The 27,003-nt window shown below is 47.4% G+C and overlaps 1 protein-coding gene across 1 annotated transcript in view; it reads left to right on the forward strand.

The window, feature by feature from the left end:
- Positions 1-27,003, forward strand: part of TECTA (tectorin alpha) — a 232,242-nt gene that overhangs the window by 70,392 nt on the left and 134,847 nt on the right. The window contains 1 exon segment of the mRNA XM_060251812.1: positions 17,421-17,485. Coding sequence (XP_060107795.1) covers positions 17,421-17,485 — 65 coding nt within the window.

The following is a 27,003-nucleotide window of genomic DNA, read 5'->3' on the forward strand; positions in this document are numbered from 1 at the left end:
CTTATCGCATCAGACGGTCGCCGAACCATGGAAACCAAACCAGGAAACGATCCGCATATCCTGAGTTGGCCGTCACTTGAATCAAACTCGGGAATATGTCCTAACGTCAAACTGGGTTTTTTTTTGGGGGGGGGGGGGAATTCAGTTTATTTATTTATTTAAAACGTTTATTTGCCGCCCTTCTCCCTTGCGGAACTCAAGGAAGCTTATAATTTGATGAAACGTTATAAAAACACAATAAAAACAAGTTATAAAACCCGTAACAGTCGCTTTTTTGAAGTTGCAGCACAAATGTACATGATTCTTGCTGGACAGCTGTACTTAATTCTTATTGATCCATTGGTCGTCGGGGTGGTGTAAATGGTTAGACTATTGGACTAGGACGGGGTGGCCAAACCGTGGCTCTTTCACACATATTGTATGGCTCTTGAAGCCCCCACTGTCCCATCTGCCAGCTTGGAGAAGGCATTGGTCTCTTCAAATCACTTCTCCAAGCCAGCCAGCAGCATGGAAAATGCATTTAAAGTTAAAGTTGCTTTCATTCCACCTATCCCTCCCCCCATCCTCCCATCTATTTGCCTCCCTCCCGCCCTTCCGGCTCTCAAAATGCCTGATGTTCATGTAGCACAGCTCTCAAACATCTGTGGTTTATCCTGTGTGGCGCTTACGTTAAACGAGTTTGACCAACCCTGTGCTAAGAGATGGTTCCCAACATGGGTGCCACGGTGCCCCCCAACACTGATCCTGCTACCAGCTGAATGGTTTTAGATGGGGCTTTTGCTCACCTAGCATGTTCGTTGCCTGCAAAGCCAAGACAGATGCTGGCCAGATGAAGGTTTCTTACCTGGCTCGGTATCTACATATTTTTTGTGCATGCAAGAATTTTTTTTTTTACAAGATGTGCATTTTAAAAGGAACCCTGTTAAACAGAATTTCTGCTCAAACTGCCCGAACCCTGACTATCAGGGTTCTGCACCAGCTGAGTCGATGACATTTTGGGGTTGCGCTCTTCACCCTTGTGTCAGAACTCCCAAGAGTGCCAGGAAGCTCCAGAACTGTGGGGATCCCAGGATTAGGATCTGAACAATCCAGGTTTGAATCTTGATATTCACTGGGCAACTCTCCCTCTCTCTTTTTCTGTGCCGAACCCACCTCACTGGGTCGTTGAGAGGATAAAATGGGGCAAAGGAGAGACATGCACGCTGCCATAAGCTTGTTTGAAGAAGGATAGGATAAAAATGTATTCGAGAGAAATGTTCATTACATATAACAGGAATATTGACTAATGCTTTAGTTGTGCCCTTGATTGTAATACCTAGCTTTGAATGTAGTTGGTAGTACATTCATCATCAATGCACTCAAATTCTGGTCACCAGGGGTGTACATACATGCCCCCTCCCGCATGACATAAGTGGGGTTCTAGGGAGAGACAGCTTGGTGTAGTGGTTAAGTGTGCAGACTCTTATCTGGGAGAACCTGGTTTGATTCCCCACTCCTCCACTTGCAGCTGCCGGAATGGCCTTGGGTCAGCCATAGCTCTGGCAGAGGTTATCCTTGAAAGATCAGCTTCTTGGAGAGCTCTCTCAGCCCCACCCACCTCACAGGGTGTCTGTTGTGGGGGAGGAAGATAAAGGAGATTGTGAGCTGCTCTGAGACTCCGAAATTCGGAGTGGGGGGCGGGATATAAATCCAATATCTTATCTTATTTTCTCACACTTCCCTTTTTCTTCCTCCACGAATCCTCAGCACTTCATGCTTGCTCTAATGTTGCAAAATTTCCAATGACAACAGAATTCCTGCCTTAGCTTATGAGGCATTCTCTGGACAGAATGTTAAAACTGTGTTTCCGCAGTCCTTTGTCAATCCGCACATTTTGATTACTTTGGATAAGGGTGTATTTATTTATTTGCAAAATTCATACTCCCAACTTTCTGCCTTTAAAAGGTGGCTAATGATTTAAAGCATACGTTATATAGTTACTTTACAAAAGCGTTAAAATTAATCCCCTTTCAAATAGACACCGGTATAACAATTCTCAATAGTTAAAAAAGAGTTATAACTACAAAACAGTTAAAATACATGCGAAACATAAAGACAGCATTGGCTAGAAAGGAGGAGAATGCCTTAAAAAAAAATAAAGGTAGTCCCCTGTGCAAACACCAAGTCATTACCGACCCATGGGATGATGTCACATCATGACGTATTCTTGGCAGACTTTTTACGGGGTCATTGCCTTCCCCAGTCTTCTCCACTTCCCCTCCAGCAAGCTGGGTACTCATTTGACCGACCTCGAAAGGATGGAAGGCTGAGTCAACCTTGAGCCAGCTACCTGAACCCAGCTTCCGCTGGGATCGAACTCGGGTCGTGAGCAGAGCTTGGACTGCCGTACTGCAGCTTACCGCTCTGCACATACTGGAACACAAAAGTCTTCACCCACTGGTGGAAGTCAGCAATGGAAAGGGAAAGACAAATCTTCCTAGGGGGAGAGTTCTATAACTTCGGTGCCATAAGCAAGAAGTCCATCTCCCAGGTTGCCACCCACCTAATCTCAGAAGGCAGGGGCACCCAAAACAGGGCCTCTGACAATGATTGTAATGGTTGGGCAGGTTCATAAAGGATTGGGTGCTTTATAGATATGTTGGTGCCCCCAACCATATTAGGCTTTGAAGATCAAGATCAGCACCTTGAATTGTGCCCGGAAACAAACTGGAAGCCAGTGTAGATGGGTCAAGGCTAGTGATATGGTCCCTGGGACTTACTCCAGTCAACATCTTGGCTGTAGGATTTTCACTTAACAGGTTCTCACAAGTAAAAAGATCTATATTGCAATGAGAAGAAGAAATTGGATTTATATCCCGTCCTATACTCTGAATCTCAGAGTCTCAGAGAGGTCACAATCTCCTCCCCCCACCACAACAGAAACCCTGTGAGGTAGGTAGGGCTGAGAGAGCTATTACAGCAGCTGCCCTTTCAAGGACAACTATGAAACCTATGGCTGACCCAAGGCCATTCCAGTAGGTGCAAGTGGAGGAGGGGGGAATCAAACCCAGTTCTCCAGTCCGTGCACTTAACCACTACATCAAACTGGCTCTCAGGGGCCATGGCTCAGTGGAAGAATCTCTGCTTGCATGCAAAAGGTCTCAGGTTCAATCCCAGGTAACTCCAGCTAAACCTGGTAGTAGCTGATATGAAAGACCGATGCCTGAAATCCTGGACAGCAACTGCCAGTCCGAGTAGACAATGCTGACCTTAATAATAATATATTTTATTCATATCCCGCCCTCCCCACTGAAGCAGGCTCAGGGTGGCTCACAATGTATGTAAAATTACAATTTACAATATAAAAACATCAATACAATACAATACACAATTCACTAAATGAAACCATCATAATTAAAACCATCAATTTACAATTAAAACTAACATTTGCGGTGCTACATTCTAGATATTCTCCTCAGCGATTTTTGGTGGCCGGATATAGTAGATTAAGTCTACATTAAGTCCACATTAGGTGAAGGCCATTTGAAAAAGAGTAGTCTTGCAGGCCCTACGGAATTGATCAAGACTCCGCAGGGCCACACTTCATCCGGTAGTTGGTTCCACCAGTGTGCAGCTATGATCGAAAAGGACGTATCATGTGTGCTCTTCAGTTTGGCCTCCTTCGGCTCAGGGATTGTCAACCAATTCTTTCACCTGGGGTTTAGCACAAGGGCAGCCCCATGTAGATGGCATTACAGTAATCCAATCTCGAGGTGACCGTTGCATGGATCACCCTTGCCAAGTCGTGACGCTCCAGGAAGGGGGCCAACTGCCTTGCCCGTCTAAGATGGAAAAAAGCAGATTTGGCAGTGGCCGCTATCTGGACCTCCATTGACAAGGAGGCTCCAGTAGAATCCCCAAGCTTTTGACCCTGTGCGCCGTTTTCAGTGATGCACCATCCAAAACTGGAAGGGGGATTTCCCCTCCTAGACTGCCACAACCCAGGCAAAGGACCTCTGTCTTTGTTGGATTCAGCTTCAACCTACTCAGCCTGAGCCAACCTGCCACGGCTTGCAATGCTAGGTCCAGATTTTTTGGGATGCAGGCAGGCTGACTGTCCATTAGTAGATAGAGCTGGGTGTCATCCGCATATTGATGACATCCAAGCCCATAACTCCGGGCAATCTGGGCAAGGGGGCGCACGTAGATGTTAAATAACATCAGAGAGAGCACTGCCCCTTGCAGCACCCCACAATCTAGTGACTGCCTCTGGGACAACTCTCCCCCAATTGCCACCCTTTGTCCCCATCCATCAAGGAAGGAGGAAAGCCATTGTAAGGCCAGCCCCTGAATCCCTGCATCAGTGGGTCAGTAACTGATGGTTGACCGTATCGAACGCAGCCAGTAGGTCTAACAACATCAGCACCACCACGCCACCTCAATCCAGATGCCTCTAGAGATCATCCACCAAGGCGACCAGCACTGTCTCCGTCCATGACCTGGACGGAAGCCGGACTGGTGAGGATCTAAGACTGCTGGTCTCATTCAGTATAAGGCAGCATCTTAGGTGTACCTCTTCTCCACAGCTGCCTGTGATACGTATAGTGTGTGCTGGTCTGAAGTTGTTCACTGCTGGGGGGATACCAAATTCTTCTCCTGCTAGACTTCAGCCTCCAGAATAAATTATGCAAACAGCATCGCCTACATATTGTTTATTTAAACTATTTACACCGCATCATTCTTGCATTTTGCGGCAGCTAACAAAGATTAATAAATACAAAATCCCATTAGACGACAATGTACCTACAGCGATCATTCAAAATTCAAATGGCAATTTAAAAACAGCCTGATCCAAATGTCTTAATCGGATCTTCCCAATAGCCTGTTATTACAAAAAAAAATCCATCACCTGGATGATTATATTAAAAGCTAATTTGAAAGTGGAAGCTCTGTGAAAACTCAGCGTGGACTTTGTTTTTCTATTGTCGGAGAAGTGATTTCATGGGGGGCGGGGGGAACCTTTAATGGCATAAAAGAATGAAACAAAAGCATAGGATTCAAAATGGGTGAAACCGAGTAAAAATTAAACAGGCCAGAAAGGCAATCAAGAGAGCACCACAGAAAAACTGACATCCCACGAAACACAGGGCAACAGAGCGAAATATGAGCAACTGAATCAGGCTCTGACAAGCAACACCCACATAGTCTGTTTGGTGCCAGTTTTGCGTAGTGGTTAAGTGTGCGGACTCTTATCTGGGAGAACCAGGTTTGATCCTCCACTTCTCCACTTGCAGCTGCTGGAATGGCCTTGGGTCAGCCATAGCTTTCACAGGAGTTGTCCTTGAAAGGGCAGCTTCTGGGAGAGCTCTCTCATCCCCACCTACCTCACAGGGTGTCTGTTGTGGGGGGGAGAAGATATAGAAGATCGTAAGCCGCTCTGATTCAGGGAGAAGTCGTCTTCTTTTCTCTAAAGGAAAAATATTTAGTCCAGCAAGCAACTCCTTGCCAAACATTTCATGAAGCAGACACAGTCTCTGTGAAAGCACTATTCTTTGCCCTCCATTGCCCTCAGTTGCTAGAGAGAGGACACTGATGGCAGTTCTCTCTTGACTCCATCTCTGTTGAAGTTCGGATTCACTGGGAGAGAAGGAGCTCTTCAGGCTGGTGTGCCCTGGGCCCTGAAGGGCTATAAAGGCCGACACTTTGAATTCTGCTTTTGTGACTCATTTGGACAAGGGGGATAGAATTAATTTTCATGGAAGAGTGTTGTGCCAACAGAGAATAGGGGGAGGGAGGGGAAATGTGTGGGGATTAGAGGTCCACTAGCGGTGGCGGAGAGGGCAGAACGAAAGGAACGTAATGATGAAAAGAGAAGAAAGACGTTTTCTCGCTTGTTGATTTTGGCCTTAATGTGCATAACCATGCACTCTTAAATTCCATTGGTTTCAATGGGAATTGAGTGAGTCTTAACTTTCTTTTAAGTTGTGCCATAAATTTACAAGGTCAAAAGTATTTTTTTTTTAAAAAAAATCTATAGTCACAGTAGCTTGAAAATTGTTTCTTAAAGTTGGAGTCCCCAAAATACTTTAGTCTACGGCTCGTGCCGTAGGAGCGTGCACAGACTTTGCCAATGGACCACAAAATAGCCATGTGTTTCTTGCGATGCCCAGATACCTGTGGAATTCTGAAGAGATGAAGAAAGGTACTGTGGCTCTGTGATGGAACATCTGTTTGGCATGCAGAAGCTCCCAGGTCCAGTCCTCGGAATCCTCAGTTAAAAGGACCGGGCAGCAGGTGACATGAAAGACCATCTGCCTGAGACCCTGGAGTGCCGCTACCAGTCTGAGTAGACGATACTTTGATGGCCAAGGGTCTGACTCGGCATAAGACAGCTTCATGTATTCCCATGAAGAAGACTTCAGATATGTGGGATGGGTCCTTCCAGTTGAAGAGGGAGGAGAAATCTTGCTTGAGTCTTTTCCTTTCTACAACCAGTTCAAGGTGTTGGTACTTACCTTCAAAGGCCTAAATGGCCAGGGGCCAGCATGCTTTCGGGACCACCTCTCCCTGTATGAGCCCTGTAGGTCTTTACAATCAGCGACCCAACAACTTTTGGTAATAACTGGCCCTAAAGCGACATCTCACCCAGAGTCGAAAACGACTGGTGCTTGTACAGGGGACTACCTTTACCTTTTAGAGATGTCTCTCTGACCTCGAGGAGTGGAGGTGAAATGAGCTCTCCCTGAAAATCCAGGCCCTGCGGGATCTCCTCCAATTCCGCAGGGCCTGTAAAACAGAGCTCTTTCACCAGGCTTTCAGCTGAGGCAATGGACGTCACTTGTTACTGGCCTCCCCCCTTCATTCCATCCCACTTCTGGACCCGGACAACAGGCCATGTCTGTGAGGCAGAACCGCCATTTTAGTCTCTACTGTCACTTCGTCGTTTTAGATTTCATATATTTTAAATTGGTCTTTTATTGTTTTTATTGTTGATTGTTTTTATGATGTAACCCGCCCGGAGCATGTCCCCTACAGGAAGGGCGGGCAAAAAATAGAATCAATAAATAAACCCTACCCTCAGGGCTTTTTTTGTAGCAGGGACTCCTTTGCATATTAGGCCGCAACCCCCTGATGTAGCCAATCCTCCAAGAGCTTACAGTAGGCCCTGTACGAAGAACCCTATAAGCTCTTGGAGGATTGGCTACATCAGGGGTGTGTGGCCTAATATGCAAAGGAGTCCCTGCTACAAAAAAAGCCCAACCTACCCTAATGTCCCATGATTCCCAGCAAGGCCTTTGGGGGCTCCTCTTCCATCCGTGGAAAGCTGAGAGGATCCAGCCTTGTACTTTGTGTTAAAAAAAACAACCCTAAATCTTTTGGATTTTGGAAAAGATGGCACTTCAGCACCTGCTGGCCCATCTGGCCGTGTATTAATTTTACCTGCAATTGTTTGCTAATGATGCCCCATATGTCTGCCGTAGATACTTAATGGAGCCGTTCAAGCTGCTGGGGTTGTGCAGAAAGAGACGGGGACCGAACCAAAGCATTGCATTAAAGGCAGAAACGATGCCAACGCGGTATGCCTTGCGTTGAACGAGTCCTCCACCTGACCCTGAGGGGCTGCAACGAGGTAACCGGAAAGCCCCACGTGATGAGCATGTGAAGAGTTGTCATAAAAGCTAAAAGTCCTTCCATCACAACTATATTGATCTCCCTCAGAACAATCGTATCGCTTCGTGCGTGTGGTGCTGTCGGAAGAATTGAGGCAACGGCAGTTAAGCTGGTGTGGTGTCGGCTTCCTGTTTGGAATGCAGAGATTTCAAATTCCCAGGGCTTTTTTGTAGCAGGAACTCCTTTGTACAGGGCTAGATTAACTATTCGGCAAAGTGGGCCTATGGGCCCCCACTAGGGTGGCCAGACCGTCCCGGTCTCCCGGGACTTTCCCGGTTCTGGCCACCAATTCCCGCCTCCTGGGCTGCCTATACCGGGACCATTAAAGGTCCCGGTTTAGCCAGCCCCGGAGGCGGTGGGCTGCGGGCGCCGGCGGGGAAGGCGGCGAGTGAGGGAGGGCGGCGAGTGTCGGTCACTTCTGGGTTCCTGTCCTGCATCTCGACCTGTGTTATTAGTGACAGGCTGCTTCGGCGTGCCGCTGCGCCGCCCCCCTGGGTCCCACAACGATGGGACTGATGCCACAGGGACGGGCTCGAAACACCCTATAACCCCTCAAAAGAACAGCAATCTAGCTCGCTTCCCCCGAGCCCTGCCGCCATAAGCCTCAAGGGGGCTCATTTTGCGGCATCTCCCGGCGGGAGGGTGGCACCCACACGGGACACATATCAAATGAAAGAGGGGGCGCAGGGCTATCAGAAATAGCCGGCGGAGGGAGTCGGGAGACCACCCCACTGGGGGATCCACACCCCGAAAGTGATGAAGGTGGCGCAGATAGAGCCAACAGAGCAAACAGGACAAAATAAATAGGCTGCATTATGCAGCACAGTTGAGAAAGTGCCTTATCCCATATACTGATGAAGTATATACAGGATTTGAGAACAAAATTGTTTCCGGCGGTGATATTTGGGGGATTTTTGGGGACGTCACAGGAAGTGCTGTGAAGTCACTTCCTGTTTCCGGCAGTGGCATTTGGGGGAAATGATGTCATTTGGGGGAAGTGATGTCACTTCCCATTTTCCGGCAGGTGATGTGGGGGAAATGATGTCACAGGAAGTGGCGTCACTTCCTGTTTCCGGCGGTGGCATGACATCACCGGGAGTGACGTCACCGGAAGTGACGTCACTTCCTGTTTCCGGCGGCGTGCACGATTTGCGCACGCGCACCCCTACCTTCCCCCCCCCAAGGTGTCCCTGGCTGGCCTTCAGACATTATGGTCACCCTAGCCCCCACACCTTTAGGGGCTCCGGGCCGGCTTTCCTCCCATTGCCCCCCTGCTTGTAGACTTTCCAGCTTGCACTTACAGCCGGCAACTGAGCCGCTCTTTGCCCGACTTGCCTGCTGTGGCTGCTGGAGTCGTCTCCAAGTTCGTCTCTCTCTACTTCTCCCCTACAGCTTTGTTAAAGGGGCTTTTGAGAAGGCGCCTGCAGGGGGCGGTGGGGCGGGTGCTCCAACTCTGAGATAACTTGAGAGGGGACCCCCAAGATTTTGACTGCCTCGGGGCCTGCACAGGGTTTAATCCGGCACTGCCTTTGTAAATTAGGCCACTACCCCCAGATGTAGCCAATCCTTTAAGAGCTTACAGGGCTCTTCTTACAGGTCCTACTGTAAGCTCTTGGAGGATTGGCTACATCGGGGAATGTAGCCTATTATGCAAATGAGTTCCTGCTACAAAACACGCCCTGCAAATTCCTATATTTAAAAGAGCTGACTCAAAGACTCCGGAACCCATTAGCACAGCTGTCCTTGGTGCTGTTTGCTAGTCGGGTTCTGGACTGGTTTTGATGGTGAAAAGTTCTGTTAAGTTGAAGGACGTTCAGAGGTAGTTTGCCATTGCCTGCCTCTGCATAGCAACCCTGGACTTCCATGGTGGTCTCCCATCCAAGTGCTAACCTGGACTAATGCTGCTCACTTCCAAGGTCTGATAAGATCAGGCTAGCTTGGTCCACCCAGGTCAAGGCAACAGCTGAGCAGAGGTGGTGTGCCATTTCCTGTTTCAAGTGCAATCATGTTGTGGCGACCCATAGGCCACTATCTGCTTTGCCTAATTGTTAATCTGGCCCTGAATGACGGTCCCACATCAAGGTGGCTTCCTGGCCAAAGATTTGCCAGTGATGTGAACCATCTCCCGCTATTTCCTGATCCTATCCAGGGCTTTTTTTTGTAGCAGGAGCTCCTTTGCATATTAGGCCACACACCCCTGATGTAGCCAGTCCTCCTGGAGCTTAGAGTAGGCCCTTTACGAAGAGCCCTGTCAGCTCTTGGAGGATTGGCTACATCAGGGGGCTTGTGGCCAAAAATGCAAAGGCGTTCCTGCTACAAAAAAAAGCCCTGATCCTAAGTTGAAAGAAGGGCAACTTTTGGTGCAGCATCACAAACTGTTTCCGGATCCCACATTAACACTGATGTTCGTTTCATCCTTTGACAAACCCCAAGCCACTATTTGCATTTCTTTTTACCTGAAAAAAGGGCCCTTTATCCTTTGGCAGATTTGGGTTTCTGCCAGAACAAGAAGCAGACTTAGATTTAAGCAGATTAGGCCACCGTTTTAATGATTCAACTGAGCTCATTACGGCAAAACTTGAGAACTCAGAATATTTGGCAAGTGGTCTCGTTCCAGCCAATCAGCTTGATTTAACTTCAGCCGTATCCTAGAGAATTCAGAGGGGCATCCGTTCCTGACCTTTCTGCAACTAGGGGGAAAAAACACAATTTTCCTGCTTTAATACATGAACACACACGAAGCTGCCTCATACTGATCAGACCACTGGTCTGCGATACTCAGTACTGTCTACTCAGACTGGCAACAGCTCTCTGGGGTCTTTCACATCACCTGATCCTTTTAACTGGAGATGCTGGGGATTGAACCTGGGATTTCTGCCTGCCAGGCAGCTGTTCTGCCATCGAGCCACAGCCCCTTCCCATATCATTGAAACATCATTTAGACATGGAGGTCTTTACACTCTTGCTTTAACACACGCCCCCCTCCCCCCGTATATATATGTATGTTGCAAATCTGCAACAGTTGTGTTTGATTCCGGCGGAAGCTGGGTTCAGGTAGCTGGCTCAAGGTTGACTCAGCCTTCAAGGTCAGTAAAATGAGTACCCAGCTTGCCGGGGGTCAAGTGTAGATGACTGGGGAAGGCAATGGCAATCCCGGTGGAAGCTGGGTTCAGGTAGCTGGCTCCAGGTTGACTCAGCCTTCCATCCTTCCGAGGTCAGTCAAATGAGTATCCAGCTTGCCGGGGGTCAAGTGTAGATGACTGGGGAAGGCAATGGCAAACCAACCTGTAAAAAGTCTGCCAAGAAAATGTCGTGATGTAGCATCACCCCATGGGTCGATAACAACCCAGTGCTTGCACAGGGGACTACCTTTACCTTTTATCAAGGAGGTCTATGAGGAACACTATTTGCATCTTGGAGTCCAGTAGTACCTTTAAGACCAACAAAGTTTTATTTATTTATTATTAAAGGTGCTACTGGATTCCAACTTTGTTCCAATGCTTCAGGCCAATACGGTTGCCCACCTGGAACTATTTGCACGTATCACAGCATTCTAGAATGTGCTTTCATGCCCAGCCAAGCCCAATCTCATCGGATCTCAGAAGCAAAGCAGGGCAAGTACTTTGACAGGGGAGGCCTTCAAGGAATACCGGAGCTGGGACACAGAGGCAGGCGATGGAGCCACCTCTCTGAATGTCCAAACCTCTTTAGGGGTCGCCAGAAGTCAACCATGACTTCCAGGCACATACGCATACATACATACAAATCACAAAAATAATAAGGAATAACAATGGACAAACTTTCATTAGCCAATCCAATAAACTTGGAATTTTGTACAGACATAAATTTGTAGAGACGTCTTGTTTAGATGCTTGTTTCCTTTGTTTTCCACCCCGCCAGCGAAGGTGGGAACAGATCCAAGCAGACCATAGCCAGCTGCCTCTCCTCAACCACCATCCTCTTTGACCTCAATCATGTCGCTGAAATCGAGCTGTTCAGTCGACCCAGGGCTTGTCCTTGACCCCAGCTACTTCTAAGTCGGTTAAGAGGCTTCGTCTTTGAAACCTAGGACATAATTCGCCAAGGAGAAGGTTCAAGTAAGAACATAAGAGAAGCTACGTTGGATCAAGCCAATGGCCCATCCAGTCCAACACTCTGTGTCACACAGTGGTCAAAAAAGAAAAAAACCAAACAAACCCAAGTGACATCAGGAGGTTCACAATTGGGGCTAAAAGCCCTTCTAGTTTGCTCCCCCCCTCAAAGCACCAAGAATACAGAGCATCACTGCCCCAGACAGTTCCAACAATACGCTGTGGCTAATAGCCACTGATGGACCTCTGCTCCATATTTTAATCCAATCCCCTCTTGAAGCTGGCTATGCTTGTAGCCGCCACCACCTCCTGTGGCAGTGAATTCCACATGTTAATCACCCTTTGGATGAAGAAGTATTTCCTTTTATCCGTTCTAACCCGACTGCTCAGCAGTTTCATCGAATGCCCGCGAGTTCTTGTATTGTGAGAAAGGGAGAAAAGTCCTGCTTTCTCTACTTTCTCCATCCCATGCATAATCTTGTAAAAGAGCATGGAAATAGAGAACGTCTCTCTGCATCCCCATTTAATATAATGTCAGAACATGATTAGAATGCGCTAAGGGCGAAAGTAATTTAGATTGGCGGTTCCAGGCAGAAGGTGGAAGAGAGGACCCTTTTCTTGCTGCTGCTATATGGTCACATTAGAAGACGAGACTCGCTGGAAAAGACCAAAATGCTAGGAAAAGTTGAAGGCAGCAAGAAGAGAGGAAGGACCACCATGGGGTGGATGGACTCGATCGATGGCAGCCTTGATGGCCCTCAGTTTGCGAGACCTGAGCAAGACGTCGACGACGGGACGTTTTGGAGGTCATCTCATTGTCTGATGAAGTGTGCATGCGCTCGAAAGCTTACATCCTGCTTTAAAACAAAGCAGTAGACAAGTTTGCGCCTTTAAGACCAACTCAGTTTTATTCAGAATGTAAGCTTCTGCATGCTCTAAGCAAACTTCATCAGACAAAACTGGAATGGAAAGCAGCAGTTCTTAATATAAGCGGGCAGTGAGTTGGTATGTAGAATCATGGGAATGTTTTTAGCGGATTAAAAGAATCACAAATTGGGGTCTGTGTTTGTTCGTTAACGTTGTTAACTGGGCTGAAAAAAACATCGGCGGGTGATAAAAAGCAGATTGACGTCGTGGGTGTGAAGTGCCATAAATCTGGGTAACATTCTGAGTAACTGTGCCCTCTATTGAAACCCAAAACTAACAAAGCCAGAATGTATATGCTCTCCTCAGCCACCATTCAAATTTGCATCAGTGGCTTTCTTCATCTTTACTTGGCTACTGTAACTGTATCAATTAAGAGCTTCTCGGTGCCAGGAAATGCTTCACTTGTTGATTTTCCTACTGATGACACTAAGCAGAAACACCATTAAAAAAAAAAAAAGACTTCTCTGCACAATGAGTGGGATTCTGGATGGTGTTGTCTTTGCATGAACAAGGTCCTAGGTTGGATGCATAGGATTGCTAAATTCTGGTCAGTACATAGAGATTTCAGTGAGCCTAGATGCTAATCCATGGGACCGGGGCCTTTCTATAGCGGGCAAATTCCTGCAAGAGGATATAATTCATTGTACTAGACCAGGGGTCCTCAACCTACGGCCCGCGGGCCAGATGCGGCCCGCTGAGGACGTATATGCGTCCCGCCGGGTTATGGCAAAATCAGACCGGAAGTGACGTTCGACCTAAACTCGCGTTAGCAATGCACACTTCCGGCACTGGGCTGAGGCGGCGGAGACAGAGTGTGAGGTGATACCGAGGTGAGGTGAGTTCCCAGGCCGGGGTGTGTGGTGTGGGGAAGGGAGAGAGATGCAGAAGACGGAGAACTGACGGCCCGCGGCCTTGTACAGTAACGGCAGTCCGGCCCTCCAACAGTCTGAGGGACAGTGAACTGGCCCCCTATTTAAAAAGGTTGAGGACCCCTGTACTAGACCATCGCCTTGAAATCTTAGCTGGAAATGATCTGAGTGAAGAGTTCCTTGCTCCCTCCCACGGTGAATGGTCAAACTTTTATGGGAAGTCTGACTCGTAGTATCTTCCCAGGGGCCAAACCTTAGGAAGAAAAGTTCAAAGAAGAGGTTGCCAACTTCTTAGTGGTTGACTACAGCCCTGCCTTGAACAACCACTTTTTGTACAAATGTTTGCCGGTGATTGCGTTTTATTTCTCGTGCTGTGAAAAGCTTCCCCGGTTGATGTGTATATGGCAAGCTGCTGTTTAAACGCACAAGGTCATGCCAGAATCAACTGAGACCTCCGAAGTGAAGCAGAGACTGGAGGTCTCTGCTGCTCCTCGCAATAAGCTTTGCTGGTCCAAAAGGTATAACTTTGATCAATAAAAATGCAAATTTGCACCCATTTCTTGACATCTGTCCGAATGCAAAAACAGCAGAGGGAAGATAGCTCAACTGAGCTGCCGAAAGGGCCACTGCTTTGTACTGTGTGTGTGTCTGGGTTTTTTCCCCCCCCTCTCTCTTTAATTCTTATGCTGTTTAATGCTAATTCTGTAACCTTATCTAGACCCTCCCTCACTAACACAAAGGAGGAAGGGGGTGCCTTCTCTTTTGTAGGGTTCCCCCCCCCCCACAGTGTAAAGTGATTCTGATCAAAACAGCCACATACCTGGTTCCTGATATCCTTTCCATTTCCCTCCCGAATCTCCTGGAAGGTCTAACTTTTCAGAAAAAGAGAGAGAGTGAGAGAAACTGCTCCCGGTTCACGGTCTACATTCTGATGTGCACTTTTTGATTAACCGACTTTGCCATTAATCAATAGGAGGACGAAGACGGATTTTGTTCCTAATTGAAAACTTGACGCTGCTCCAGAAGGAGAAACTCTTTTTATTTATTTTTTTTCACTTGAAAGACCAAAGAGGAGACGTCGGCTGTCATCGAGAATTGGCAAAAGGATCTTGACATGTGTCCTTGGTTGACATAATTCTCCCCAGGTTTATTGAAGTTCGGGTGTTAAATTTCAGATTTCGCGTTCTCCGTGTTGCCACAAACCAGGTTGGTAATTTTTTTTAAAAAAAAATCCATAATCATAAATATTTCATGTGTGTGTTTTCCTTCCTCTCGTTTAAAAACTATAAACCTCTTCCTTTGACATGCAATGGTTCACTTTGGCAAGCGCATTTCCGTGTTGTATAGCAGGCAGCTAGGGGAAGCAAACTTTTAAGTTCTTTGTCTTAATGGTTAGGAAGCTAGGGGGGAAAGTTGGAGAGGAATTTACCCCTGCAACATAGCAGTGTTAAGTGGAAGCCATGGGGAGGAGGGAGACAAGTGTCTGTCTTATGGGGAAAGATCTATTGCTTTGAGAATTAAATGGCATTTGCCCTATAAGCGTCAAATCCTGGTTTCATCTATAGAAAGAAACGTGCATTTGTATATAATTAGATCTCTCTCTCGGTTTCATAAAAGGAAAATGGATATGTCTGTCAAAACGGCGTTGCTGATAACAGAGTTGAAAAGAACATTAGAGGGCGATCAATTTTTAAGTACCTTCCATTATAGAGGGAGATTTTAGGAAATATGATTGACGGGCCAGGCTGGCAGGAGGAAGTCGCGGAAGCTGTATTTCAATCCCGTTATTTCCATATGGCACAAATCAACTGTTTGTGCCCCAAGGTTCAATTAGGGATTTCAGCTGATGGCTAATTATACACAACACTTAATAAGCACACCTGCATTTTCAAGATGCAAAACAATATAGATCTCTGCATAGAAAACTGAGCATGGTCCAAAAGAAGCTGTCTATAGCAAAGACTCGGGTAGCAGTCTGATCCTGCACATGCTTACCCATGAGTAAAAACCCACTGTACTCGGGTGGGCTTCGTAGAGCATGATCTTACGGTGACAGCCTCAACCAGCTACTAAGTATTCCTAGATTTTGCCCAAGAGAGATTCTCTTCTTTGCCCATATCTTCTTGCATAGCGCTGCTATCCTCAAACCACTTGTGCCAATGGCTTTGTGATGATGTCCTTTTAATTCTCCATTGCAAATACTGCGGAAAAGGCCGCATTATGGCCCAGGGTTCCATCCTGTCCCCCTCCTCCACCCTGAAAATCCTTTGAAGGCAATGGGCCAACAGTGCAGCCCTGAGCTTCCCACCATTGAAGTGAATGGGAAAGACTTCATTGGCACATGATCTTGGGTATCAATCTATGCCGCCATTCCCTGCAACAGACTATTAGAATCAGAGATTTAAATAAGTAAAAATTATCCAAGTTGAATAAAAATAAGAAGGCAAGGAATTCCAGGGCTGCTATGCAGATGAAGGTAATGGCGACCCACCTCTGTTAGTCTCTTGCCTTGCAACCCTGTCGGGTTGCCATAGGTTGGCTTCAGTTTGGTGTAGTGGTTTAGTCCTGTGCAAGCACCAGTCATTTCCGACTCTGGGGTGACGTTGCTTTCACAACATTTTCATGGCAAACTTTTTACAGGTTGGTTTGCCATTGCCTTCCCCAGTCTTTTACACTTTCCCCCCAGCAAGCTGGGTACTCATTTTACCGATCTCAGAAGGATGGAAGGCTGAGTCAACCTTGGGCTGGCTACCTGAATCCAGCTTCCTCTGGAATCGAACTCAGGTCGTGAGCAGAGAGTTCAGACCACAGTACTCCTCTTTACCACTCTGTACCACAGGGCCTCTTATCTGGGAGAACCAGGTTTGATTCCCCACTCCTCCACTTGCACCTGCTGGAGTGGCCTTGGGTCAGCCATAACTCTCGCAGGAGTTGTCCTTGAAAGGGCAGCTGCTGTGAGAGCTCGCTCAGCCCCACCTACCTCACAGGGTGTCTGTTGTGGGCGGGGGGAAGGTAAAGAAGATTGTAAGCCACTTTGAGAATCTGAGATTCAGCATATAGGGCGGGGTATAAATCCAATATCATCATCATCTTCTTTACTTAACACAGAGCCACAATGACATGGGGAAGGCTTAACTTTAGAACTGTTTCATACTGTTTTGATAATGTAGATAAAATTACACTGGGCATGAAAGAGATTCAAAGGCCTTGCTAGGATTTCTCAGTCCTTTGCTTCATCTTTCTCTCCCCCTCCTGCTCCTGCCAAACTCTCTCTTATCAAATTGATATCTATCTACTTGCAAAAGATGGGCGACTGTGTCAATATTTATACTTCCCCTCCCCCCTCATTCTCTCGCCAGCTGGTACCCTGGGGGGAAAAAAATTCTTTTAAGGATTAGTTAAAGCAACATTGAAAGCCTTCCAAAGATGAGAGCTCTCACAGTTGATAATTGGCTCTCGGTTTCGCCTTACAATGAAAAGCCGCGTTTGGCGTTATGCTTTGTAGCGTGGAGATCATCAAGGAATTGTTTGGGGTGATTAGGGGATTGAATGTTTCCTGTGATCTGTTTTCCTATATACAATTCTATTAAGAGCAAAGTTGGGAAGCATTTTCTATTCTCCCACCCCCAAGACTGAGCCCGAAAACATCAGCTTAGCAATTCACTTCTTTATAACAAGAGCGTGCCATTAGCTGATTCCTAATTAAGAGATTTCATGTTTGTGTACACAGACAATGAACTTAATTCCCCACATTTCAGACGGTCCCTACTAATCAAACAATTCCCAGGCAATCTAACCTTTTTAATGTGGAATTTACATATTTGATCTTGTGCCGCAAGGATAGCTGTTTGTTACTCTTCTTTTTTTTCTTTTCCCCCTGTAGAATGAATTATCCATCGTTCGTTCGAACTTGGGTGTCTTTTATTGTCATGATTCTACAGCAGCAAGGTTAGTTTATCAGCATCGATACTCAGCACATAACACAGGAATCCCATTCCCTTGAGTAAATGGCTATATAAGAATACGGTGTCTATAAATAATAGCTTTTCCATCTGGGACTGTAACCCTGTGTGCATTTACCTGACAGTGAGTCCTCTGGATTAAAGCAGGGCTTACGTCTAAGTAAACATGAGCAGGGCCGCACTGATCAAGTCCCTTTTCTTGAGAGTTAAGTTAAATCTTGGAAGCTAAAGTAGGGCTGGCCCTGGTTTGTGTTTGGATGGGAGACCACCAAGGAAGTCCTCTCTCCCTTTCTCACAATAGGAGAACTTGTGGACACTCAATGAAATTGCTGAGCAGTCGGATTAGAACTGATAAAAGGAAGTCCTTCTTCACCCAAAGGGTGATTAACACATGGGATTCACTGCCACAGGAGGTGGCGGCGGCTACAAGCATAGACAGCTTCAAGAGGGAATTGGATAAGCATATGGAGCAGAGGTCCATCAGTGGCTATTAGCCACAGTGTATTGTTGGAACTCTCTGTCTGGGGCAGTGATGCTCTGTATTCTTGGTACTTGGGGCGGGGCACAGTGGGAGGGCTTCTAGCCCCACTGGTGGACCTCCCAATGGCACTTGGGTTTTTTTGGCCACTGTGTGACACAGAGTGTTGGACTGGATGGGCTATTGGCGTGATCCAACATGGCTTCTCTTATGTTCTTATGTGACACAGAGTGTTGGACTGGATGGGCCATTGGCGTGATCCAACATGGCTTCTCTTAAGTTCCTATGTGACAGAGAGTGTTGGACTGGATGGGCCATTGGCCTGATCCAACGGGGCTTCTTTGATGTTCTTATGTGACACAGAGTGTTGGACTGGAGGGGCAATTGGCCTGATCCAACATGGCTTCTCTTATGTTCTTATGTGACACAGAGTGTTGGACTGGATGGGCCATTGGCCTGATCCATCATGGCTTCTCTTATGTTCTTATGTGACACAGAGTGTTGGACTGGATGGGCCATTGGCGTGATCCAGCATGGCTTCTCTTCTGTGACACAGAGTATTGGTCTGGATGGGCCACTGGCCTGATCCAACATGACTTCTCTTATGTTCTTATGTGACACAGAGTATTGGACTGGATGGGCCACTGGCCTGATCCAAGATGGCTTCTCTCATGTTCTTATGTGACACAGAGTGTTGGACTGGATGGGCCATTGACCTGATCCAACATGGCTTCTCTTATGTTCTTATGTGACACAGAGTGTTGGACTGGATGGGCCACTGGCCTGATCCAACATGACTTCTCTTATGTTCTTATGTGACACAGAGTGTTGGACTGGATGGCCCATTGGCCTGATCCAACATGGCTTCTCTTATGTGACACAGAGTGTTGGACTGGATGGGCCATTGGCGTGATCCAACATGGCTTCTCTTATGTTCTTATGTTCTAAGTCCAGGGTAGCTATGCAGTGGCAGGCAATGTCAAACCACCTCTGAAGGTCTCTTGCCTTGAAAACCCTAGGAGGGCACTATAAGTTGGCTGCAACTTAACAGTACTTTCCATCACCACCAAGTTCACCCCACTGGCTGCAGTCATAATTGTTTTCACAGGAGGAGGTTCTGCCTGCTGACCCCCATAACCTGGTAGCCAAAATGACTCAGGTTCATATGTACCTGAGGCAGCATGAGAACTGTTTTGCTGGGAACTGGTCTCTAGTGAGTATTAATGGCACCACAATTCAACAGATTCCCCCCACCCCTGCTTTCTGATAACCCTGAAGTGGGGGGAGGATCTCCAAACAAGGAGATACCCTGCCCCCAGCTGGGAGTTGGCAACCCTACTTCTGATCATGGGATAAGCTTACGTGATTTATCAGCCACCTCAGTTTCTTTGGATTTTCAAGCAGATTTGTGGGGGGGTGAGATGGGAGACCATCTTCAAGTACTTGAAGGGCTGTCATATAGAGAATGGTGTGGAATTGTTTTCTGTGGCCCCAGATGGTAGGACCAGAACCAATGGGTTGAAATTAAATCAAAAGAGTTTCCGGCTCAACATTAGGAAGAGCTTCCTGACCGTTAGAGCGGTTCCTCAGTGGGACAGGCTTCCTCGGGAAGTGATGGGCTCTCCTTCCTTGGAGGTTTTTAAACAGAGACTAGATGGCCATCTGACAGCAATGAAGATCCTGTGAATTTAGGGTGCGTTGTTTGTGAGTTTCTTGCATTGTGCAGGGGGTTGGATAGATGACCCTAGAGGTCCCTTCCTATTCTATGATTCTAATACCAAATGTGTTGTCTGAGTAGGGTGACAGTTTCTCCCCTTGGCTACTGTTTCTGGTGGAAGCGTTCACGTACTTACCATGTGACATACACCTCTTCATGGGTTCCCACTCTAAGAAGCCTGGTATAATGATATCCCAATTGGCAGAAAGATGACTATAATATCTTGCCCCCTAAGAAGATATAAACTTCATAGGCAATCTTTTGGGAAGATTCAGAGGTCATATCTGCAACAATATAGATGGTTGCAAGCTCTTAAAACATACAGTTGAAAAAAGTCAGATGGAATTTGGGGTGGGGGGAAGACAAAAAAACCCACGTCTCACAAGCTTACATTTCATAGTGATGTCCTGTGCAGTCACCGTTCAGCTATTACATAACAGCTGGGAAATCAGCACCTTCCGTATCTGGAAAGATTGCTTTTCCATAGCCATTAAATGTCTCCACATCCATATGCAAAAGGTATTTTGTTTTACGACTGCCATGTGCCACGTTCTCCGTTGCACAGTGCGCAGAAAGCTTTATGTATATGCATATAGAATGCAGCTTTTTAAAAAATCAAAATTGCATTCTCAGGTTGTTTGCCCTTATAATAAGATACTTCATTTTGGATATATCCTTTTAGTGTTTCTGCGAAAGAAAACAGAGGCAATCATTTTGCATTAATTGGAAGACGATAAAGCCGCAGCAGTGGGTAGGAGGGAAAAGGGGAAAGGTGCAAGGTAGAGAGTTTTATTAAATTTTATATATTTTATCTTATTTATATATATATTACATATTTATTAGATCATATAGAGTATATATATATAATAAAACTCCCAACTTTGCACCCTGCTTTAAGTGAGCACCTAAGAGCCCCGTGGCACAGAGTGATAAAGCTGCAGTACTGCAGTTGGAGCCCTCTGCTCAAGACCTGATCGATCCCAGCGGAAGCTGGGTTCTGGTAGCCAGCTCCAGGTTGACTCAGCCTTCCGAGGTTGGTAAAATGAGTACCAGGCTTGCTGGGGGAAAGTGTAGATGACTGGGGAAGGCAATACAAGAACTCGTGGGCATTCGATGAAATTGCTGAGCAGCCAGGTTAAAATGGATAAAAGGAAGTACTTCTTCACCCAAAGGGTGATTAACATGTGGAATTCACTGCCACAGGAGGTGGTGGCGGCCACAAGCATAGCCACCTTCAAGAGGGGTTTAGATAAAAATATGGAGCAGAGGTCCATCAGTGGCTATTAGCCACAGTGTGTGTGGATGTATAATTTTTTTTTTTGCCACTGTGTGACACAGAGTGTTGGACTGGATGGGCCATTGGCCTGATCCAACATGGCTTCTCTTATGTTCTTAATGGCAAACCACCCCGTAAAAAGTCTGCTGTGAAAACGTTGTGAAAGCAACATCACCCCAGAGTCAAAAACAACTGGTGCTTGCAAGGGGGACTACCTTTGCCTTTTTTTAATTGAGCAAGGACTGTGCGTGATGCTAGCACAGAACGACACAGCAGTGAGCAAGGGAGTGAATGAGTGAGGATGGTGTGGAATTGTTTTCTGTGGCCCCAGAAGGTAGAACCAGAACCAATGGGTTGAAATTAAATCAAATTTCCCCCCCCAGCAAGCCAGGTACTCATTCGGATATGAGGAGGCAAAAGTCTCAGGAGGTGGATTTTGGTAGCCCTGAATGCTGGAATGAAAAAAAAGGACGTCACTCATTGTAGGATTGCCAGCCTCCAGGTGGGTCCTGGAGCTTTCCCCAGAATTACAATTGCTCTCCAGACTATGGAGATCAGCTCTCCTGCAGGAAATGGCCGCTTCAGAGGCATTATGCCCTGCTGAAATCCCTCCCCTCCCCAAATCCTGCCATCTCCAAGGTTCATTCCCAAAACTCCAGGAATTTCACAAGCCAGAGTTGGCAACCCTACCCTCACTTCATCCTGAAAATCTGTGCCGTTCCCCTGTTATGTGTCTACAGAAGACCTATGGGTGGTGTGAAGGGCAGAAGAATGGGGGATCCAACCCACTGGCAATGCTGCCTGCCGGGAGGCTTTTCTGGATCTATTAGACTCATTTGCATATTAGGCCGCACCCCCTGATGTAGCCAATCCTCCAAGAGCTTCAGTAGGCTCTGTCCGAAGAGCCCTGTAAGCTCTTGGAGGATTGGCTACATGAGGGGTGTGGCTTAATATGCAAAGGAGTTCCTGCCACAAAAAAGGGCCTGTATTAGACTATTCCTATTCAGTCCTCCGCTCACCTCCAGATAAGCACGAAAGGCCAAATAATCCCACTGTGGGCCCAGAACAGCTTATATCATTCTCCCCCTTCCTTTTTGCCCTTACAACAATCCAGTAAGGTAGGGTTGTCAGATCTGTGTAAGAAAATACCTGGAGATTTTAGGAGTGGGTCTGGGAGAGGGTGGGGTTTGGGGAAGGGCGGGGCCTCAGCATGGCACAGTGCCACAGAGTCCACCCTTCAAAGCAGCCGTCTTCTCCAGGGGAGCTGAACTCTGTCAGCTGGAGATCAGTGGTAAAACCGGGAGATCTCCAGGTCCCATCTGGAGTCTGGCAACCCTACTAGGCTCTGAAAGACTGCCTAGGCCGAGGTCCCTAAGTAAGCTTCCACAGCAGGGGCTGGTGGGCTGCACCGCAGACGGAAGGGTGAGGGAAGATACCCATTTGCAGATTTTCTCGGTCTCCTCCCAGACTGATGTCAGAGAAGGAGGGTGGAAAGTTTCCCTTTTCTTTGTTATCACTGCATGCCTGACTGGAAGGAAAGGTTCTTATTAGCGTATGAAGAGACTACCGTTCTCACAGGGCTGCTTAACGCCTAGGGAGGCTGGAGTTGAGTGAGGAGTGGAAACTCAAGGGGCATCTAATGTCACTCCAGGGCTTCCTTTGCTCCTAGACACTCTGGTATTCAGTGGCTATTAGCCACAGTATATTATTGGAACTATCTGGGGCAGTGATGCTCTGTATTCTTGGTGCTTGGGCGGGGGGGGGGGGCAAAGTGGAAGGGCTTCTAGACCCACTTGTGAACCTTCTGATGGCACCTGGGTTTTTTTGGCCACTGTGTGACACAGAATGTTGGACTGGATGGGCCATTGGCCTGATCCAACATGGCTTCTTTTATGTTCTTATGGCTCTGCTGATGGACCTCCTGAGGGCACCTGGTTTTTTTGGCCACTGTGTGACACAGAGTGTTGGACTGGATGGGCCATTGGCTTGATCCAACATGGCTTCTCTTATGTTCTTATTCGGGGGTGAAATTCTAGCAGAGCTCATTTGCATATGAGGCCACACCCCCTAATGTAGCCAATCCTCTTAGAGCTTACAAGGCTCTTTTCTGTAAGTTCTTGGAGGATTGGCTACATCAGGGGTGTGTGGCCTAATATGCAAAGGAGCTCCTGCTGGAATTCCACCCCTGATGGCATTACCGTAGAGTGTCCCCTCCAAGGCTGCCATTTCCTCTGGGAGAACTGGTATCTGTCACCTGGTGATGAAATTCTGGGAGATCTCCAGCCAACACCTGAAGGTTGGCATGCCTAATAGGATGCCGTTTCCTCCAGGAGAATTGATCTCTGTTTTCTGGAGATCAGTTGTAATTCTGGGAGAGAGTTAAAAACCATGAAGGGCCACCAGACGTCCACAAGAAAAGGGTGTGTGTGTAAATGAGAGCCAGTTGGGTGTAGTGGTTAAGTGCGCAGACTCTTATCTGGGAGAACCGGGTTTGATTCTCCACTCCTCCACTTGCACCTGCTGGAACGGCCTTGGGTCAGCCATAGCTATTGCAGGAGTTGTCGTTGGAAGGGCAGCTTCTGGGAGAGCTCTCTCAGCCCCACCTACCTCACAGGGTGTCTGTTGTGGGGGAGGAAGGTAAAGGAGATTGTGACGGCTCTGAGATTCAGAGTATATGGCAGGGTATAAATCCAGTACCTTCCACTATCTTAACGTGGAGCATTACAACTGGTAGTGTTGTTAAAGTAAAACATTGTGTGTTCCAATTGAGGAGGCAGAGTTGCCCATCTTCAGGAGGGGGCAGGGGATTCCCCAGTTTGGAAGCCCTCCCACGGCTTCAGGATTATCAGAAAGCAGGGGAGGGGGAGGGAAATGTCTGGTATAATGGAGAATTGATCCACGGTATATTGTTGGAACTCTCTGTCTGGGGCAAGTGATGCTCTGTATTCTTGTTGCTTGAGGAGGGGAACAGTGGGAGGGCTTCTAGTGTCCTGGCCACACTGATGGACCTCCTGATGGCACCTGGTTTTTGTTGTTTTTTGGCCACTGTGTGATACAGAGTGTTGGACTGGATGGGCCATTGGCCTAATCCAACATGGCTTCTCTTCGGTTCTTATGTGTGACACAGAGTGTTGGACTGGATGGGCCACTGGCCTGATCGAATATGACTTCTCTTATGTTCTTAGGTATCTGGGGCTGGGTGGGGTTGTTTTTTGGGGTAGAAGCACCAAATTTTCAGCATTGCATTCAGTGCCTCTCCTCAAGACACTCCCCAAGATCGAAAAAGATTGGACCAGGGGTCCAATTCCATGAGCCCCAAAAGAAGGCGCCCCGATCACTCATTATTTCCAAAGGAAGGAAGGCATTTAAAAGGAATGTGATGGGCAGAACTCCCTTCAGAGTTCGATTGTGCTTGTCACAACCTTGCTCCTGACTCCACCCCCAAAGTCCCCAGATATGCCTTGAATTGGACCTGGCAATCCTGTGAGGAGGGGTACATTTCACTTGATAGTATCTCCCTTTTATTAACCCCTTGGTCCTTTTGGCTCAATGAATGAGTAAGCGGGTTTCCTTTTCAAGGGGCGGAAGGTTAAAAAATCAGAAGCTAACCAAGTGGCGACTTGAGACTCCAGGTTAGTGCTTTTTAACTTGGAAGCCGACGGCAGCTGCTCATTTGGCGACTGTTCTGGGGGGGCAGATTTTGCTCCAGAGATGAAGCCGCTACAACTGGAGATCCTTCCCAACCTAATTTGATTTCCCAAGTTCCCCTCTTTGTTGTATTGGAGCTGGGAGAGGAGTGACCGAGGGCAGGAGGGGTGGGGAGAGATCCTTTGCCTTTCTCAGATCCAGGAAGAGCTGGGGGAGAAGTTGCAGGCCGAAAGCTTGAAAATAAGCTCCTTGGGGCCCTGAAAGCAGCAAACAGAGGAAGGATTGTTTTGCCAGCGGTTGCTCAGGTCAGCATTCATTGAATATAATGAGGACAGTGAATTTATTTTCTTCCTGAGACGGCCGGTTCCCTCAAGTAAAAATTCAACATGTGGGAAGGTAACCAGGCTGCCCTGGATATACGGAATTTATATTACAGCAAAGGTTAGTTTTCATAAAGATGTGAGGCATTTAAGTGTAAAGGTATTATCGTGGTCCCACTGATGGACCTAAGAGCCCCGTGGTGCAGAGTGGTAAAGCTGCAGTACTGCAGTCGGAGCCCTCTGCTCACGACCTGAGTTCGATCCCAGCGGAAGCTGGTTCTGGTAGACAGCTCCAGGTTGACTCAGCCTTCCATCCTTCCGAGGTTGGTCAAATGAGTACCCAGCTTGCTTGGGGGGAAAGTGTAGATGACTGGGGAAGGCAATGGCAAACTGTGAAAGTCTGCTGTGAAAACGTTGTGAAAGCAACGTCACCCCAGAGTCGAAAACGTCTGGTGTATGCACAGGGGACTACCTTTACCCTTTTTTTACTGATGGACTTCTTGATGGCACCTGGCTTTTTGGCCACTGTGTGACACAGAGTGTTGGTCTGGATGGGCCATTGGCCTGATCCAACATGGCTTCTCTTATGTTCTTATGTGACACAGAGTGTTGGACTGGATGGGCCACTGGCCTGATCCAACATGGCTTCTCTTATGTTCTTATGTGACACAGAGTGTTGGACTGGAGGGGCCACTGGCCTGATCCAACATGGCTTCTCTTATGTTCTTATGTGACACAGAGTGTTGGTCTGGATGGGCCACTGGCCTGATCCAACATGGCTTCTCTTATGTTCTTAAGTGACACAGAGTGTTAGACTGGATGGGCCACTGGCCTGATCCAACATGGCTTCTCTTATGTTCTTATGTGACACAGAGTGTTGGTCTGGATGGGCCACTGGCCTGATCCAACGTGGCTTCTCTTATGTTCTTATGTGACACAGAGTGTTGGTCTGGATGGGCCACTGGCCTGATCCAACATGGCTTCTCTTATGTGACACAGAGTGTTGGTCTGGATGGGCCACTAGCCTGATCCAACATGGCTTCTCTTATGTTCTTATGTGACACAGAGTGTTGGTTTGGATGGGCCATTGGCCTGATCCAACATGGCTTCTCTTATGTTCTTATTTCCACCCACTCTTGGGAGGGAGCAGAAGAACCCGTGTTCCTGGAATCTCCAGTTCAAGGCTGCTTTGGAAGGTAGACTCTATGGCATTGAGTCCCTTCCCTCCCCAAACTCCACCCTCCCTAGACTGCATCCCCTAACCTCCAGGAATTTTCCAATCTAGAAATGGTAACCACAAGCTTAGCAGGGATGTGATGCCATGGAGTCCACCCTCCTAAGCTGCGGTTTCCTTAGGTTGGTAACCTCCAGGTGGCACCGAGAGAACTCCAGGAATTATAATCAGGGCCTTTTTTTGTAGCAGGAACTCCTTTGCATAGTAGGCCACACACTCCTGATGTAGACAATCCTCCTGGAGCTTACAGTAGTCCCTATAAGAAGAGCCCTGTCAGCTCTTGGAGGATTGGCTACATCAAGGGTGTGTGGCCTAATATGCAAAGAAGTTCCTGTTACAGAAAAAGCCCTGATTACAATTGATCTCGAGATGACAGAGATCAGTTTTGGGTTGCCAGGTCTGACTCAGGAAATATCTGGAGACTTTGTGGGTGGAGCCAGGGGACTCTGGAACCAGAAGCAACGTTTTGCCACCAGGACTGAACTCCAAAGGGAGTTCTGGCAATCACGTTAAAGGGACCGTGCTCCTTTTCAATGCCTTCCCTTCATTGGAAATAATGGAGGAGCAGCACCTTCTTTGGGGGCTCATAGAATTGGAACCCCTGGTCCAATCTTATTGAAACTTGGAGGGGGGGTGGGGTTGAGAAGAGGCACCAGATGCTATGCTGAAAATGTGGTGCCTCTGCCTCAAAAAACAGCTCCCCAGAGCCCTAAATACCCACAGAGTGTGAGTTTCCTGCATTGTGCAGGTCCCTTCCAACTCTATGATTCTGTGATTCTATGAGATCAATTATCCACCGTACTTTATGGAAACCAGTCTCCATAGGGTATA

Source organism: Heteronotia binoei, chromosome 12, assembly GCF_032191835.1.
Source record: "Heteronotia binoei isolate CCM8104 ecotype False Entrance Well chromosome 12, APGP_CSIRO_Hbin_v1, whole genome shotgun sequence".
NCBI lineage: Eukaryota > Metazoa > Chordata > Lepidosauria > Squamata > Gekkonidae > Heteronotia > Heteronotia binoei.